Raw genomic sequence first — 19,046 nt, 5'->3', positions numbered from 1 at the left:
TAAAAGGCAGCCATTATGCTAGTCTTATTCTTATAAAATTTAGATTTGACAGACACACACACACACACACACACACACACACACACACACACACACACACACACACACACACGGGACTGATAATCCTGAGTGAGAGCTGTGACCTTGAGATTGTTCAATCAAAATCTGATCACTGCACATGGCTATTGTTCTCCTAAACTGGCCTGGGCCAGTCTGACAATACCCATACATAGTGCAAATGGGGTAAGGTATAGAACAAGGTGGCAGCATCCTGAAGTTTTTCCATCCAAAAACACTCGTGTCTATTTCCTCACAAAGATCAAACTTGCTGGGGTTTGGGAGAGGACATAAAGGTAAAATTTGAGCAACATTAAAACAAAGATCAAAATGTTTTTAATTTTTTTTTAATCAAACTCATTTTTTCTTCCTCTGCTAGCCTCCTCTCCTGTTATTCAGACCTATAATACTATAACAATTAGAATGAATAAATCAATTAAAACCTATTTGGGCATTTCCCCTCCACAAATAAACCAAAACTTTCTCCCAAAGAGCCAGAATGGCTTTGCCCAGAATGTTTTTTTATGCCTGTATATACATCTGATGATTTCACTGAATTCCATAACAGAAGGAAACAAAAGGCTGGTCTTGGATAGGCCTGCATTCCCCTTCCCCACCCTCCCAACCTTAAGTAAACTGATCACTTAGGGCATTAGGGTATTATTATACTTCTCAAGGCTCTCTACTTTCCTAAAACTCTTGACATCAGAAAAAAATGCAGGCCATTTCAGCGGCCCCTATTGCAACTGGGCTTGTCTTTCAGTGAAAAACCTGTTTTCTAAGCAGTCACAAAGCCAGTCAGTTCTGCCCTTACTGTGTGTTTGTGTACCTGATCTCTTGCTCCCTTGCAGTTTCATATATTTGGTAGACTCTTGACAAATAAAAGTGACAGGCTATAGTGGAAATTGTCCTGGGCTGGAGAGTCAAGAGACCTGAGTGCTAGTTCTGACTGCCCCTAATTGACTTATACAACCTTGACCAAGTTATCACCCCTCGCAGAGACTGCAAATGAAGGAATTGGACTGAATGAACTCTTAAAATTGTCCAGCTCTTGGGGGCGGCTAGGTGGTGCAGTGGATAGAGCACCGGCCCTGGATTCAGGAGTACCTGAGTTCAAATCCGGCCTCAGACACTTGACACTTAACTAGCTGTGTGACCCTGGGCAAGTCACTTAACCCTCATTGCCCCACAAAAAAAAAAAAAATTGTCCAGCTCTGAAATTGGCTAATGGTGACTGTCATGGAAATCTAAGACTGAACTGAGGGTTTGGGAGATGAGGAGGAGGAGGAAGAGGAGATGCCCTGGGATGTCGATCCCTTTCCTTATCACCAGTTCTTGGGTTTTAGGGAAAATTCCACATGCAGTTAAAGGCCTCCCTCCTACCTTCATGGTCTAGGCCTCAGGGTATTTATTCTATCTGAGAGCCTGATCTTGGCATCTTGACATATCTAGGAGGGTCACTGACCTTAAAAACTTAATAGAATGTTGTTTTTTAAAGCAAAAAAAAAAAAAAGAAAGAAAAAGAAAAACTAGAATTTCCCACTTGTCCAAAAATATTTTTTGAGTTTTGATATTTTCACTAAAAGTTACATTGTCAGACCACCCTGTCCTAAATATAAACATTCCCTCCTACAAATTTCCAAATCCATACTTTGTAAGGAAGCACAGATGTGCTTGCTTGCACTCTCCCCCTTTACCTTCCCCACTATTAAAGTTGGATTCCAAGTTGGAACAGAAAGGAGCCATTTCACATTTCTTATCACAATGCTGATGTAGCAGCACTGATGTTGGAAATGGAAGACTCAGCTCTGATGGTTATTAGCTGTGTAACTTTGGACAAGTCACTTGACCACTCTGGCCCTAATTTTCCCCATTTATAAAATTAAGGGATTGGTTCTAGATCTATGATGTCAAGCCCCAAGTAGACATGGGGTCCACTCTCCATAAGGATCCCTTGCAGGATACATATTGACTTAATTTTGAAATGTAATATTACCTAGGTTTTATTGCATTTTATTGATTTATTTTGTTAAAAATTATCTGGTAGGATCTGCTAGCACTAAGGAGTATTGTGAGCTATGTGTTTGACACTTCTGGTCCAGAACATCTCCCAAGGTCATTTCTAGCTCTGAATCTTGATCCTTTCATTCCCTTTGGAATGAGTTGACCAATTGCAATAGCTCTTTCTGCATACAACAGACAGGTTGGGTGAAAGGACCTCTATTGCTATGTCCCAGCAATCTTCCTGTAAGGAACAATCTTCTTATCATTCTTTCCCCCTTCATGCCTTGTGCATTTTAGATTCTTATCAGATGTTTGAACAAGGGAATGAATGGATTTCTTCTTATTCTCTTCCCTCCCAGATTATGAGTCTCAGCAAGAACAAGAAAAGATGGAGCGGGAGATCTCATTGCTCCGAAGCTCCAATGAAGACCAGCGGCGACGGGCAGAGCTGTTGGAACAGGCCCTGGGTAATGCCCAGGCCCGAGCCGCCAAGGCAGAAGATGAGCTTCGGAAGAAGAAAGCATATGTGGAAAAGGTTGAGAGGCTGCAGCAGGCCCTAGGGCAGCTTCAGGCAGCCTGTGAAAAGAGGGAACAGTTGGAGCTACGTCTTCGGACCCGCCTGGAGCAGGAGCTGAAGACTCTTAGGACACAACAGGTGAGTGAGTAACCCATCCTAGGATGGCATAGTGGATAGAGGTTTGTACTTAAGAGTCAAGAAGACCTGAATTCAAATCCTGACACAGACACTTGGTAGCCTTGAGACCCTGGGCAAGTCATCTGATTTCTCTTTGTCTCTAAGGTCCCTTTTAGCTCTAAATATATGACTAACCCTTTCTTCTTTGATCCTAACCTTCTCCCCACCCCCAGGGTCCATGTACCTGGCTGGTATCCTCTAACCCAGGACTTTTCAAACTTTTTCCACTCACAGCCCCTTTTTGTGAAGAAATTTTTACACAACCCCAGCTATATAGGTATATAAAATAAGTATATATAATCTTTCACTATTGCCAAATTTTTCAAGACCCTATATGATATTTCACAGTTTAAGAAGTTTTTCTCTAACCAACCAAAAGTTCCTTTGCTCATTTGCTGCATGCATAGCCCCTCTGACAAACTGATGTTGACATGAGCTCTGCCAACTGGTGTTTGGTTAACTATGAGGAAATTGTGACCTTGACATCTGTTTTCCTATAATCAGACTTCTCCATGTCCCAATCCACTTTGCGGACAGAGTTGCTTCCCAGACTAAATCAATAGGGATTTGAGTTCTTCTTCAGGCCCTGTTTTAAAAAGCGGGGTGGAGGAAGGGGGGGAGTGGCAATCAGTTATTATGCTGGGTGGGAATGTCTACAATTAGAGAAAAGGTTTCAAGGCCAAAGAGTTTTAAAATATGATAATGAAGGAGAAGGTTCAGTAGGAGCACAGTAGCCTACCCCAGAGTGCTGGACCTAGTGACATGAAGGTCTGCCTCGGACGCTTACGAGCCATGTGACCCTGAGCGAGTCACTTAACCCTGTTTGCCTCCATTTCCTCATCTGTAAAATTCAGATAATTCAAGTAATTGTGAGGATAAAATGAGAAAGTATTTATAAAGTGGTTTCAAATGTTAATATGCCATATAAATGCTGACTCTTATTGTTAACAATAATACTAATATTGCACATTTGTATAGATCTTTATAGCTTAGCCAGCCCACTTGTTTTAGAGGCATTATTTCATTTGATCTTCTCAACAACCCTATGAGATAGGTAGCATAAATATCATTGCTATCTCCATTTTACAGATGAGAAAACCGAGGTTTAGAGAAGTCAGGGTATTTACTTGGGGTCACTCAGCTACTTGATGTGACTCATTTGACCCTCAGAACAACCCTGCTGCGAGATCAATTGCCTGTATGCTAAGTTCTTCCTCTGCAATATGACCATTGACTCTAGGATTTATTAAACATCTCTGTGAAAGTCGCCGAGATGCAGAGACAAAACAGAAAATAGCCCCTGTCTCAAGGATCTTGCCTTCTGCCATTTCTAATAAGTATCTCTCTTTCCTAATCCACTCTTAGCAGAATTTTGGCAGTTAGCTAAAAGTTAGGAGGCATGGTGTAAAGGGTTGGACCTGGAGTCAGAAAGACCTAGTGGATTTGAATCTTGCCTCAGACACTAGTTGTGTGACTGACCAAGTCACTTAATCTTTGTTTGTTTGTTTGTTTTGGTTTTTGTTTTTTGTTTTTTGTGGGGCAATGAGGGTTAAGTGACTTGCCCAGGATCACACAGCTAGTAAGTGTCAAGTGTCTGAGGCTGGATTTGAACTCAGGTCCTCCAGAATCCAGGGCCAGTGCTTTATCCACCGTGCCACCTAGCTGCCCTAAGTCACTTAATCTTACTCAGCCTCACTTTCCTTATCTGTGAAGTGGAGATAATTGCAGCCCCCTACCTTCTAGGTTTATTGTAAGGTTCAAATGAGATAACCTATGTAAAGCACTTTGCACCCTTTAAGATGTTATATAAATCTGAAGTATGATTGTTGTTATTATTGATGTGACTCAAAAGCACTCCTAACTTTTCCCATAGTCTGTCCTGAGCCCATTTATGAGTTTGTAGCCAATAAAACTTGCAAAAGGATCTGGACCCAATTCCTTATTCTAAGACCTATCTGAATGTCCCACCCTGAAAACATGAAATTGTATGAGAAGGGGGAGGGATGAAGCAGGCACGAGTGAGGGTCTGGCTGCTCACCAGCCTCCTCCAGGATGGGTTGGCCGGCAGTAGGTAACCTTAGCCTCATTTTGTGCCAATGCAGAGACAGATGGCAGCACCTAGCAGTGGATCCCCCGAGCTCAGTGTGCCGAGGCTGTCGGAGCAGCTGAGGGAGAAGGAGGAGAAGATCTTAGCACTCGAGGCAGACATGACTAAGTGGGAGCAGAAGTACCTGGAAGAATGTACCATGAAGCAGTTTGCCATGGATGCTGCCGCGACAGCCGCTGCTCAGCGTGATACGACCATCATCACCCACTCCCCTCAGCACTCCCCCAACAGCAGCTTCAACGAAGATCTCCTCCTGGCCAACCACAAACACCAGGAGATGGAGAACAGGTAGGAACTTGTCAAAGCACCTGACACTATTCTTTTTTTCTATACCTCCCCTAGGGAATTTAATTCAGTAAAGTGCCAGTAAGCCATGCCATGTCATGCCAGGTGGGATTTCTTTAGCTTTTAGTGAAACACTGTTTGGGGCAGTTATCCTGATCACCCGAACACTGGGGAGATTTCTTTGATTGAGTGTGGCATCATGGAAAGAACACTGGACTGGCAGGTGGGACACCTAGCATCCTGTCTGTGCTCTGCCTCTAAGTAAGACCTTAGGCAAGCGCCTTAGGTTTCTCACTGAGTATAAATGATAACAACAATTAATAATAGCTAGCATTTATGTAACGCTTTAATGTTTGCAAAGTGCTTTACAAACATTATCTCATTTGATCCTTGCAATAACCCTAGGAGGTAGGTGCTATTGATATCTGGATTTTATAGATGGGGAAACCGAGGCAGACAGAGGTTGTGATTTGACAAAGGTGACACAGCTGATAAGTGTCTGAGATAGGATTTCAATAAGTAAGCATAATGATAATAGCAGCTTTCATTTATGTAGTAATTTAAGACTTATAAAGCCTTTTATAGACATTCTCTTCTCTAAAATGATGATAATCACATACTTGTGTTACCAACCTCATAGGGTTATAAGGTAAATGCTTTGTAAACCATCAAGAGCTCTAGAAATATGAGCTATTATATAGTATTCTTTATAGTATAGTATTCTTATAGTATAGTATGTTATTATACTTTAAAACCTATTCTCAGGCATAAGTAAAACCCTGAAGGTAGTCAGCAAACCCTATTTGTCAGTGAAGACAGTGATAATGATATGTTTCTAAAGATACAGGTTCCCAAAATTAGTCACTATTTGACTCTACAAAATTTGTAGTATACTTGGACAGGTCAGTTTTGCCACCAGGTAAAACAGGTACGGTTAACAACAACTGTGCTGTAAAATTCTCCAAATGTCTTACGTTGGTTTTCTCATTTGATCTTAACAATGACCTAGTGAAGTAGGGAGCTAAACACTCTCTAAAAATCTTCCCTTTTATATATGAGGAGATTGAGATGAACTTATCCTAAGTTTATGAGCTCATGGGTGGCATGAGCCCCCACTATCTTGAAACATTTTAGGCAAGAATCTGACTGTAGTTCTGAATGTAGCTGAATGTTTCGTTTCTGAGCAGATGTCAACTTATTTGATATTTCCAGTTGATTTGGTGTTTGATCCTAGCTCTTTGGTCAGTGTATACAGCAATAGGGGGGAGTCAGAATGTAATCCAGTATCCAGAGGACCTCTAGCACATCATAGTCAGTAGCTGTTTTCAGCTCAATCCAGCATTCACTTATTAATTGTCTGCTGTGGGCCAAGCTCTGTGCTAGGCTCTGGGGAAAACAAAGATGAAAGAAACAAATGCCCCCCCTGCCCTCAAGCTGTGTGCATTCTTTTGATTTTCCGATGGTACCACAAGGCAAGAAGGAGGTTGAGATGGGAACTTCTTCAAAAAATGTTGCTGTTGCTACTGTTTTTTGACTTGCCATTAATTTGATGCTTTCTTCCCTCCCCTCCCTACCCCAGGTTAAAAGTGCTCCATGCCCAGATCCTGGAGAAAGATGCCGTGATAAAAGTACTTCAGCAACGTTCCAGGAAGGACCCTGGCAAGGCCTTGCAGTGCTCCCTGCGACCTGCAAAGTCTGTGCCATCCATCTTTGCCGCTTCAGGGACTCAAGGCTGGCAGGCAGTCTCGACCATCAATGAGGGACAGGCTGATAGCCTCTCCTGGGGAGCAGGAGGTAAGCAGATCTGGGAAAATGGAGGAATGCAGAGAGGATTTGGCCTTGTGGTCTTACAGCATAGTTTTTTCAGGGTTCCTATTTGATTTAGTTTATCTCATTCAAAAATCTGGGGACCTGGAAAGCAAGAAATGGATGTCTTGTGAGTTTCTGAAGAAGGTAGAGCTGCCCTACTAGAGTAGGTGTGGTGTGGTGGAAACACACTGGATTTGGAGTGTCAGGAACTGGGATGAGATCCCAAAGGAGAAAAATATCTGTAAATTTTATTTATAAGGCACTCAGTACAGTGCCTGACATGGAGCAGGCATATGACGTAGCCATTATATAATTACTTATTCCCAATATAAGTTTCCCTAATGTTCCCCAGTAAGAATCATTTTGTGGGGATACTGATGCCAACCTAAAAATATCCCATGTTCTTCCAGGAGGTCGGGTCCTAGCAGAGGAGATACCCACTGGCCCCCATCCCTCCCACGCCAAACATGGAAGCAAGGATGGAAGTACTCAGACTGATGGCCTTCCTGACAGTGTCATCGCCAACCAGGGGCCTGGACATGAGGGCCCCCTGGGCTGCAGCAGTGGTGGTGGCAGCAGCAGCCATGGTGGAGCCTTAACTGGTAAGTACTTCCACCCTGTTGGGCTGCCCTGGTCACTTGTCCCTAGAGAGCAGGAGTGGGGGGAGGGGTGTGGGAAGGAGGGAGGGAGGAGGCAGGGGGGAGAAAAGAAGGAAAGGAAATGAAACAAAACAAAACAAAAAAAACCCTTGTCTTTCTACCAGCTGTCTCAATCTCTTGGCACTTGATTGAGCTTGGCCTTGACTACCATAAAGAGTAACTCATAATGTGCTGCTTTAGCTGAGATCATAGAAACAAGTTGGAGGGGGTAGGGAACAGAGAATGATGAGAGAAAAGTCAAGAAGGAAAGGGGAGGGGGCAGTGAGGTGGTACAGTGGATAAAACACCAGCCCTGGATTCAGGAGGACCTGAGTTCAAATCCAGCCTCAGACACTTGACACTTACTAGCCGTGTGACCCTGGGCAAGTCACTTAACCCTCATTGCCCTGCCAAAAAGAAGGAAAGGGGAAAGGTGGGGAACAAGGAAGGAACAGAATAAGAATATGTCTGATGTTTCTTGCTCACTGCATTGTAGAGATGAGAGTCATTACTTCATTCCTTCAGCAAACATTTATGAAGTGACTACTTTATGTTAACTATATGTGTCTACTATGCTGCTTGCTGGAGATAAAATAACAGTTCCCATTCTCAAGGAGCTTTTGTTCTCCTAAGGGTTGTAGGTAACATGTCAGACATGTCACATATAAGTAAAAGTAAAATTATAGTCAAAGTAAAATGAAAGAAATGTTGGAGTAGCAACTGGGATATAGAAGGGCTTCTTAGAGGCTTTAGAACTTCAATTTAGCCTGGAAGGAAGGCAGAGGTAGAGGTGAGAAGGGAATGCATTCCAGGTATGGAAAACTACTGGCTAATGAGGACGGGTAGGGAGGAGCATGGAGAGGATAGCATTTGTCCCCTCCTCACACACCCCTTCTGTAGTAGAATCTACATAGTTCAGTCTGTGCCTCATCAGCATAGAGAACCACAAATATGAGAAGAATTTCCAGGCTCCCCTTCCTCACGTACTGCTTGCATACTCCCCCCACCCGAAGCCTCCAGCCAAAGGAAAGGAGGTAAACCAATCTGCATGTTGAGGGCAATTAACATACCCAAGGGAGAACAGGCCCATATCTAGGAGGGAGTAGGTAGGAAGCAAATTCTTCTATGTTCTCGGAATTAACACTGATGTCACCAAAAATGTCTAGGCGGGTCACAGTGTAGAAAAGAGAAGGCTTATCTTTAAATTATGTTTCTATTTTAGAAGAGGGAGCAAATAAAGGCCTTGATAGATTCATTTATATGTGTGTGTTTCTCCCCTCAGAGTCTTCAGCCACATCCAAGACTCGGGACCTATCTGAGATGGTGGAAATCCTGATTTAAAGAAGGAGCCGGCTGTGTGGCCCTCAAAATAACTTTGTGCCCACCTCCACAGATCTCATCAGATCTCCCTCAAACTACTAGCTCCCATAGACCTGAGGAATCCTTCCTACCCCTAGACCTGGGGACTCACCATATTTGGCCAGATTTAGGCCATGGAGTTTGGAAGGAAACTGATCCGGTGGGAACAGAGGTTTTGTAGTGTGATCTTGCCTCCTGCGTGACTCATTGACCACAGTTCTCCCTGAACAAGCCGTTGGAAGTCAAGATCCCAGTCAGGGCTTCCTGGAGCCATCCACAATCCTACAGGCAGATAAGGAGTTGCAAATAGTTTGGGGAGGGGCTGAGCCCCCCTCTTGATCCTGACCTGCCTTGAACAGTGAGAGGGAGGCCAGTTAAGACTGGGAAGGTATGCAGGAAGGCAGTGTGTGAAGAAGACACCCATGTCTGGGTCCTGGAAGAACTGGTTGTTCAATTTCCATGGCAAGCCACCTTGTTGGTAGCAGAACCTCAAATGCAAGTGGTCAGAAGAAGTCAGCCTGTGTTTGTGTTTTGCTGGCTCTGCGAGATTCTTACTCCTCCTCTGTTCTCCAGCCCTTGCTTCTTCCCCTTTCATCTTACAAGGACTGGAATCTGGTGGGGCGGATATGGTTTTTATTGGTTTATCAACTGCTCCAGCCAGCTTGCTAGGAGGAAAAGTCCCTTGACACTCTTGGACTGGACTGTGTACCCTTAGGCGGCTGGACCAGGAGACGTGCTATTATTTGTATATAATTCCTTCTTGTGGGGAACAGAATGAATATTTTTCATTTCAGGTTCTTTCCCACATGCTTTGTTCTCCCTGTCCCTGTCAGCTGCTCTCTTTGTCCCTTCCCTGTCCTGTTCCTTCATAATATTTGACTTCTTAGATTTTTTTTTTAATCCTTTTGATTGCGGATACTCTGATCTTTCAAATGTTTGCCATCTTATCCTTTTCCTCCATTTTGCATCCTGTTTCTTTCGAACATTAAATATCCATCTGGAGAGCCCTTCAGATGCCATTGCCTGCCTTTTGGACAGTCTCCACAATTCCTGTCGGTGGAATTTCCCTTCTGTTTGTTTGGTTATAAACCATGAGCCAAATGGAATGTATCAGTGTGCGTATCTGAGTGTGTCCCGTGTGTGGTAGATGAATCCCAATGTTCCCTTCTCTGTTTCCATTCAGGAGACAGATGGCATCAACCATCTTAAGTTCAGCTGACTTTTTTTCTAAGGTCACAGAACCCTGAGCTGGAGATGGGATTATGCTTGGGGAGGCGGGGGAGGGGGGTGGAGAAAGAAAACGGAAAAAAAAAAAAAAAAAAGCAAAATAAAACCAACCACCCACAGCAGAATTAGGAGGTTTGATTTAGCTAGATAGCACCCCCCCCCCAAAAAAAAAAAAGACTTCTGAGATAAAAGCCATTTTAAACAGGCAGAGGATTAATTGGATTATTTTAGCTGCACATTTTGACCCCCCACACTCTGGAGTAATATCAAATACACTGATAATATAGAAGTGAAAATTCTTTTCCATACTCTTGACTACTGACAGCTGGCTTCTGACAGTAGTGGATTTTGACTTGTATGTAAGTCACACAGCTCAGACCCCAGGAAAAATTATGTTTCCCTGGTTTGTCCTTCCGGTTTTCAGCTCTCTCTGTATATCTATCCCTCTCTTTGTTTTTAGATTTTATATATATATATATATATATATATATATATATATATATATATATATATGTATATTTTTTTTCCTGATTCCTTAAGTTTCCCTTTAAAACATCTGTGCATTTGCTGGACAACTGCATTTTTTAAAAATCATCTACCGTTCCCCACACGCTTTAAAATGGATTTGGTTCCTGTGCATTGTTTACAAAGCAAAAAACAAAAAGCAAAACAAAGCGGAAAAATATTGTGAAAGAGGAAGACAACTTAATATATTTTGGATTAATATTGGTATTTCTTTTAAAAGTATTTTTTCGTGCTGTGAACTTTTTCTGCCAAAGACAATGATGTTTGTTTGTATGTTTTAAGTTATCTTAAGTATTTAAAAATGTAAACTTGGCTGTGTTGCTGTGCCACCCTGTACCAGGATTGCTGTAGCATTCCACTTGGTATAACAGTATTTTAATTAAAAAAAAAAAGTAAAAATGTTGAAACTAGCTGTTCTCTTTGTTTTTGTCCCTGCCTAGAGAGAGACCCTGGGGCAAAGAGATCTGAACTCCAAATCCTAACTTTAATCAGATTTGCTCCAGTCAAGTTTTAAACAATGACCAGGATATTTTCGTGAACAACAAATACTAAGTAATTGCTAAACATTTTCTGAAAGTGGGGTAGGCTACCTTGGGAGGCAAGTTGTAGACTAAGGTAGCCCTTGAGTTCGTTTCCAACTAGGAGAGTTTATAATTTATGTTGAATAAATTAGGGGCCACTAAGTGAACAAGTGCCTCAAACCTGGAGTCAGGAAGACTCATCTTCCTGAGTTCAAATCTGGCCTCAGACACTTATTAGCTGTGTGACCCTGACCAAGTCACTTTTTCCTCAGTCTCCTCATTTGTAAAATGAGCTAGAGAGGGGCAGCTAGGTGGCGCAGTGGATAAAGCACTGGCTCTGGATTCAGGAGGACCTGAGTTCAAATCCAGCCTCAGACACTTACTAGCTGTGTGACCCTGGGCAAGTCACTTAACCCCCATTGCCCCTCAAAAAAAAAAATGAGCTAGAGAAGGAAATGGCAAACCACTCCAAGAGCTTTGCCCAAGAAAACCCCAAATGGGGTCATGAAAAATCAGAAATGACTGAACTAACAAAAAATTATAGTCCTGTTCTGGGAAGGGACCCATCAGATTCCCAAAAGATTCTCCATCAAGTTGATTGATTGGGGAGTTAAAACAAATTGATCAGGGATCTCCTCTAACTTCTTATATATTTATTTGAGTATCTAGGATGTCTTCAGGGGAAATGGGCTGGCACATTTGGGTGATAGGCATCTATTTGCAATGCACAGATAAAATAGGGCATCATCACCTGGGAAACAAAAGCCTTTTAGTAATGTAGCTTAAAGGAAAAGTGTATAATAGTGTTGTTCACCTAGAGAACCAAGACATGGGAAGATGATGTCATGGCTTGCAAGGAGTTGGATTTAAATGAGGGAGGGCAACCTCACTCTTTCCTCCAGAGTCATCTGGGTCCAGTGGCAAGATATACATCAGAATGACTACTGATGGCCGCAGATGTTTGAGGCAATAGGATTAAATGACTTGCCCAGGGTCACACAGCTAGTAAGTATCTGAGGCCAGATTTGAACTCAGGTCCTCCTGACTCCATGGCCAGTGCTCTATCCACTTTGCCACCTAGCTGTTCCCATGTTCCTATTTAATTTTAGCCCAAGGAGGAGTGAGAAGGTACAGAAATATGTTTATCCACTATATTCTTCCTCCTGGCTCTCCCCTCCCTGCCCCACCCTATCAAAGATTAGCTCTAATGCCACCTCCTAAATGAGGACCTTCCAAATTCCCAGAGCTACTTCTGCTTCACCTTTCCCTCCAATGGACAAAGTCTTTGCTCTCAAATGGCTTACATTGATTTTACTGGGGGAGAAAGAAGTAAAGAAGTAAATAGGGAATGTGTACAAATAAATATAAAATGGAAGCGGGCAGGGGGGGGTGGCGCAATCAGAGGAACACAACAGGCTGGGGAGGAAACAGGAAAGTCTTGTAGGAGGTAATACTTAGAATGAGCCTTAAATCAATTCAAATCAACTATATTCCAATCATCAAGCTGAGTGGTGAGGGGAAGATCAAGGCCAACAGTTTCTGCTCTCAGGGAACTTACAGTGGAATGGGGGAAACAATATGCATAAACTCTACAAATGAGAGAGAGACAGAGACAGAGAGAATTGAGGGTAGTCTCAGAGGGAAGATGCTAAGATTAAGGAAGATTTGGAAAGGCTTCTTACAGAAGATAGGACTTTAGCTGAGATTTGAAGGAAACTAGGCTAACTAGGAGGCTGAGATGAGGGGAAAGAGAGTGCTAGGCATTAGGGCCAGCCAGTTAAAATGTTTGAAGTTATATGATATGTCCAGTTTGAAGAAAAGCAAGGAAGCCAGTGTCATTCTGCAATTGCAGAATCTTTTTAAAATGTTTATTATTTCTAAATTTTTTTTTAATTTTTAGAATAATTTGGGAGATGTAAAGTATAGAAGACTGGAGAGGTAGGAGGGGGCACAATTAGGGAGAGCTTTAAAAAACAAATAGAAGATTTTGTATTTTATCCTGGAGGAAACGGAGTCACTGGAGTTGATTAAATGGGGAAAAGAGTGACATGATTAGACCTGTGTTTTATGAAAATTACTTTGACAGCAGAATGGAGAATGGACTGGAGTGGGGAAAGACTTAAGGCTGGGAGACCACCAGCAGGCTGTTTTTGGTTTTGGTTTTTTTGGTGAGGCAATTGGGGTTAAGTGACTTGCCTAGGGTCACACAGCTAGTAAGTGTCAAGTGTCTGAGGCCGGATTTGAACTCAGGTCCTCCTGAATCCAGGGCCTGTGCTCTATCTACTGTGCCACCTAACTGCCCCCCACCAGCAGGCTGTTGCAATAATTCAGGTGTGAGGTGATGAAGACTGCCCCTAGGTAATGACAGTGTCAGAGGAGAGAAGGAGGAATACATTAAAAATGTTACAAGTGTGGAAATTTATTTTGATTTGGGGACCCTACCTTTGGGCTGAGATCGGAAAGCCTTAGGCCCTCAGGGTCTCTTCTGTGTGGGAGGGGCTGGTGCCCCTCCCCCTCTGCTTCAGCTGAGCCAAAGAGCCCCGTGGGCTGTGCCAGGTCAGACAGCTGGGGGGAAAAAGTCCTCAGCTCCCTCCAACCTGAGCGGAGCTATCAGATCCTGGATAGCCTGTGCTGAGACTGAGCTGCTTGAGCACACCGCCCCCCCCCCCCCAACCGCAGCCCTGGCTAGCGGATTAGCTTGGTCTGTGGGGGCGCAGGAAGCCCCGATATTTGAGTGGAGAGAAGAAAAGGTATATATAGACCTGGGGGTTAGACTCAGGGGGAGCTGACAAGGTACGGGGGCTGACAGGAGGACTGGAGGCCACGGACAAGACAGCAAGGGGTTCGGATTGAGGAGAGGAGGCGGAGAAGAGGTCAAGCGGTGGCGGACTAGAGATGGGGCTACAAGGACACAGGAGAAGACAAGAAGGACTAGGAGCAGGGAAAAGAGAGGCCGAAGGGCAGACTGACGGAGCAGACAGACAGAAGGTCGGTGAGAGAGTAAGTTCAATTGCTTGATATCAAAAGCCAGATAAAAGAGTTAAAAAGAAAGTGAAGATACCAATTACAAATGGCCCTCTTCAGGCATTTAGCCACAAAATGGAAGAGAGATGTGGGACAAGAGCAGAGATGATTGATGGATCAAGCAAGAGTTTTTTGAGGAAGAGATGAACATGTTTCTAGGCAAGTAAAGAAGCCATCCGTGCACACAGAATGATTGAAAATTAGTGAAAGAGTAGAAAAATGAGGAGTTAGACTAGCTGAAGTCCTGGCACATTGTAAGCACTTAACAAAACCTTCTTGAATTGTCTTGACTAGGCCCCTTTCCAGCTCTAAATTCTAAGATCATTTCACTCATTACCTACTATTGCCCAAAACCAGTATAGATTACTGGGGGCTAGTTGGTGGATTTTAATTTCTGTCTGTGATTTAGTCCTAATGTACTGTGGATGAAGTGGGAGTTATTTCTTAATTTTGTTATGTAGGCATCTAGAAGCTTTTACACAAACAGGGCTAGATATCTCTGGCAATGTTTGAATAGGACCCAGAAACCTCATATCATTTCCTCTTTCTTGTACTATCAGCCAAGGCTAGATCTGTCTCTCAATCAAAATATTGGTATCAAATGGTGTGAGTTTAAATGATTATGTCCCCAGAGAAAAAAAAATGGGCAGATAAGCCACCTTCACATCCATCATCTCTGGAATCCTCACTTATGTTCATGATGGGTTTACCTTCTTTCAAGAACCTCTGACCCTTACAGGAACTACACAGACAGCCAGGATCCTCTGTGGTCAATTAAAAAACAAACAAACAAAAACACCCACAATGAAACCCCAATTTCTCCACTTGCCAATGCTGGCCTCAAAAGTTATAGCAGTTTCCATACAGATTCATTGGGAGTGTTGGTGGTATTTTTCTTCTTTTTAAAATCAGGGATCATTCTGATTTTTCTTTAGAGCAGATTGGGAGAATGAGTACATTCCAAATGGCCAAAGCATGTAAGTCTTCAGGGTGCACATGTGAAAGCTTATTTACATGTTCCTTTTACTCCAATAACCCTTTCTTGGCAGGGATTGCACAGTGAGGTTTCATGGGAATAATAACAACTATAATAACTCACATTTTTGTGGCATTGTAAAAGTCTACAAAGTCCTTTCCTCACAAGTTACAGGGAAGCATATTTTGGCTGAGTAAGAGGACATTTTGATAGGACTGTGGATTTAGGAGCTTGGAAGGGGCTTTAGAGATGATCTAATCCAGTTCTCTCATTTTAGAGATGAGAAACTGAGGCACTGAGAGCCACTGAGTCACTCAAGTTTGTCTGCTTGCAGAGCTGAGATTTTAACCCAAGTCTGTTAATGTCAAATTTGGTGCACTTTCCACAACATGCTCTTAATGAAGAGATAAGCAGCCTTATGAGGAAGGGAGGCTTCAGTCACTGAAAGGAGTTAAAGCAGTAGTGCATAGGAGACCTCCTTCCTCATCCTCCACCATTTAAGAAGCCCCTCAGGGAATTCTCCTCCTCATTTCCCACCTGGCCACTTTCCTGGACTTTATGATCTCCCAAAACTCATCATTTTGCACGATGAAATCAATGCTAAAATTTTCATCAACTCACATGATTTTTCCTCCATTGCTTCCCTCTCCCCTTTTCAACTTTTTTTTTTTTTAGATTGTGAGCTCCCTGAGGGCAGGGACTATCTTTTGTTTTCCTTTGCGTCACCAGGCTTAGCACAGTGCCTGGCACATAGTAGGTGGTTATTAAATGTTTATCCCTTTGAGGTTCATGCTATTCACTCCTACCGTCCAAATCCTGGTAGCTGTTGTCTATAGAACCCCTGGTCACCCCCCTTCCTTCCTCAGTGACTTGGAATCTGGCTTACAATTTTTCTCTCCTCCCCAATTTCTGCCCTCATGCTTGGGGGCTTCAATGTACATATTTGTTTTCCCTCAAATTCTCTCACCACTCAGTTCCTTAATGTACTCTCCTCCCATAAGGTCCTCCTCCACCCCATCTCAGCCACAGACAAAGATGATCATATTCTGATCTCGCGATCACCCACAAATGTACCACCACTTTGTTCAAGAATTCCAAAATTCCCATATCTGATCACAAACTATTGGCTTTTCACCTTTCTTTCTGCCTTCCCTTACAAAACTCTACTCTTCTTTCATAACTTTACCTTCAGTCCCTTGACCCTTAATTATCTCCATTTTCTTTTCTTCTCCCCATCTTGACCCCTTGATGAACCAATTCAACTCTACATTGTTACCCTGTCTTGAATCCCAGCCCCCACTTCTTCTATTGCTGATTGTGCCCAGCTAAGTCTTAGCCTTGGATCACTTCCACCATGCATTTCCTACATGCATGCTTCTGAACAAAGGTGGAGAAAACCAAGCAACTGTTCTGATTGGATCCAATACAAAATTATGTTATACATCCTTACCTGGGCCCTCACTGCTGCTAGGCAATCCTATCATGCCCCCCTTATCTACTCCCTTTTCTACTCTCCACAGTGGCTCTTCCAAACCTTTTCATCTCTCCTTAGACCTTCCAAAGACTCCTCTCAGCCAAGAACCTTACAGAAAAAAAAATGGGGCAATTCACCATAAACTCCCTCTTCTCCCTTCTTCCTCATCTCCCAGCATGCCTTGTGCCACTATCTCCTCCTTCTATTTTCTTTCCCCCACAGGCTCCCCTACTCCTACCTTCCCTATTATGGTAAGGGGCAACACCATCCTCCCAGTCCCTCAGGTTCTCAATAACACCTTAACTCCTTACTATCCCTCCCACCCCCATATCCAAGCTGTTGTCAAGGCCTGTTGATTTCACCTTTGCCACATCTCTTGAATATTCCCCCCTCTCTCCTCTGATGCTGTCATACCCCCTAGTACATCACCTTCATTACAATAACCTGATGGTGGATCTTCCTGCCTTAAGTCTCTTCCCACTTCATCCATTCTCCATTTAGCCACCAAAGTGATTTTTTCCCCAAAACACAGGTCTGATCATGCCACCCTCCTACTCAGTGTTTTTTGTTTTTGTTTTTGTTTTTGTTTTTTAGTGAGGCAATTGGGGTTAAGTGACTTGCCCAGGGTCACACAGCTAGTAAGTGTTAAGTGTCTGAGGCGGGGTTTGAACTCAGGTACTCCTGACTCCAGGGCTGGTGCTCCATCCACTATGACCCCCACCCTCCTACTCAGTAAACCCCAGTGGCTCCTTATCACCTCCAGGATCAAAAACATACTGCTCTTTTTGGTGGTCAAATCCCTTTATAGCCTAGTCCCCTCCTATCTTTCCAGTCTCCTTGTACTTTACTCCCTGGTGCTCTTTGATCCAGTGACACCAGTCTCCTGGCTGTTCCACAAACATTGGCTCCAGGCATTTTCTCTGGTTATCCCCATACCTAGAATGCTCTCCCTCCTCTGCTCCTGCTACCGATCTTTCTGGCTGTGTTTAAATCCCAGTTAAAATCCCACCTTCTACAAGAAACCTCCATAATCCCTCTTTTTTTTTTTTTTTGTAGGGCAATGAGGGCTAAGTGACTTGCCCAGGGTCACACAGCTAGTGTCAAGTGTCTGAGGCCAGATTTGAACTCAGGTAGTCCTGAATCCAGGGCTGGTGCTTTATCCACTGTGCCATCTAGCTGCCCCATCCCTAATCCCTCTTAATTCTAGTTCCTTCCCTCTATTATTATTATTATTCCCTATTTATCCTATGTATAGCTTGCCTTGTATATATTTGCTTGCATGTTTTCTCCCCCTTTAGAATGTAAATTTCTTGAGGGCAGTAACTGTCTTTAGTTCCTTTTTTTTTTTTTTTGTGGGGCAATGGGGGTTAAGTGACTTGCTCAGGGTCACACAAATTTTAGTCCCTTTTTAATATCTCAGTATCTACCACAGTGCCTGGCACATAGTAAGTGCTTAATAAATGTTTATTGATGGACTGATTGACTCATTGTTTATTGGAATGGATTTGAACTCTGGGTTCTGCATGTGAACTACAATGACAAATCACTTTATCTTTTGGTGCCCAATTTTCTCATCCTGTAAAATAAGGGACTTAAACCTTTTTTTTGGAGGCAATGGGGTTAAATGACTTGCCTAGGGTTACATAGCTAGTAAGTGTCTGAGGCTGCATTTGAACTAGGGTTTTCCTGACTCCAAGGTCAGTGCTCTACAGGGTTTAAATTTGATGACCTTCCAGATCCCTTCTAGCTCTAAATGTATGATCTTGTGAATCCTCTGAGACTGGGACTTTGAGAGAGGGAGAGATAGGCCCAGAGATGAAGGGACTTGCTCTGGATCACAAGGTTAGCAAGCTGGGAAGCTGAACCTTTAAACTTCCACCAGATACATCCCATGTATATTTGCTTCAGCAGCATATATACTAAGACAGAAAGAAGAGAGAGATGAGCAATGTCCCTGTTCAAAGCTGACATGTGAATTCATGAAGGGTTCCCTAATTTTTTAAGGCAGAATGGTGTAGTGGAGAGGATATTGAAACAGGAAGGATGGAAGGTCTGGTTTCAAACCTCTCTTTGGACAATCACTGCCTGTGTGACCTTGCCAAAATTTAACTTTGGGGCTTTACCTTCCTCATCTAGAAAATCAGAGGATTGGATTTGGTGGCCCCCAAAATCCTTCCATCTTTAAATCTATGATTCTATGCAATTATCTTCAGAGAGGGTTACAAATCCATATTCCCAAGGTAAGATGTCTCCCTTAGGACTCTCAACAATTTTCCTGTGGGGTAGTTTGGGTGGAACCCTTTAAGGCTCTAGGAAAATCAATCAAATTGTTCAGAGAGTGAGTCC

General features: G+C 43.1%; 1 protein-coding gene and 1 pseudogene across 2 annotated transcripts in view; both read left to right on the top strand.

Annotated features, from left to right (window-relative positions):
- AMOTL2 (angiomotin like 2) overlaps window positions 1-10,297 on the top strand; it is a 28,452-nt gene extending 18,155 nt beyond the window's left edge. For both annotated transcript variants that reach the window (XM_043998309.1, XM_043998308.1), the window contains 5 exons: window positions 2,421-2,716; window positions 4,858-5,150; window positions 6,727-6,941; window positions 7,367-7,558; window positions 8,877-10,297. In XM_043998309.1, coding sequence (XP_043854244.1) covers window positions 2,421-2,716; window positions 4,858-5,150; window positions 6,727-6,941; window positions 7,367-7,558; window positions 8,877-8,935 — 1,055 coding nt within the window. In that variant the 3' untranslated portion in view covers window positions 8,936-10,297. The remainder of the gene's footprint in view (window positions 1-2,420; window positions 2,717-4,857; window positions 5,151-6,726; window positions 6,942-7,366; window positions 7,559-8,876) is intronic.
- An 8,302-nt stretch (window positions 10,298-18,599) lies between these two features.
- LOC122752335 lies at window positions 18,600-18,699 on the top strand (annotated as a pseudogene).
- The last annotated feature ends 347 nt before the right edge of the window (window positions 18,700-19,046 follow it).

This window comes from Dromiciops gliroides, chromosome 3, assembly GCF_019393635.1.
Source record: "Dromiciops gliroides isolate mDroGli1 chromosome 3, mDroGli1.pri, whole genome shotgun sequence".
NCBI lineage: Eukaryota > Metazoa > Chordata > Mammalia > Microbiotheria > Microbiotheriidae > Dromiciops > Dromiciops gliroides.
Note: the sequence above shows the minus strand (reverse complement) of the source record. Positions and strands in the feature narration are given on the sequence as shown.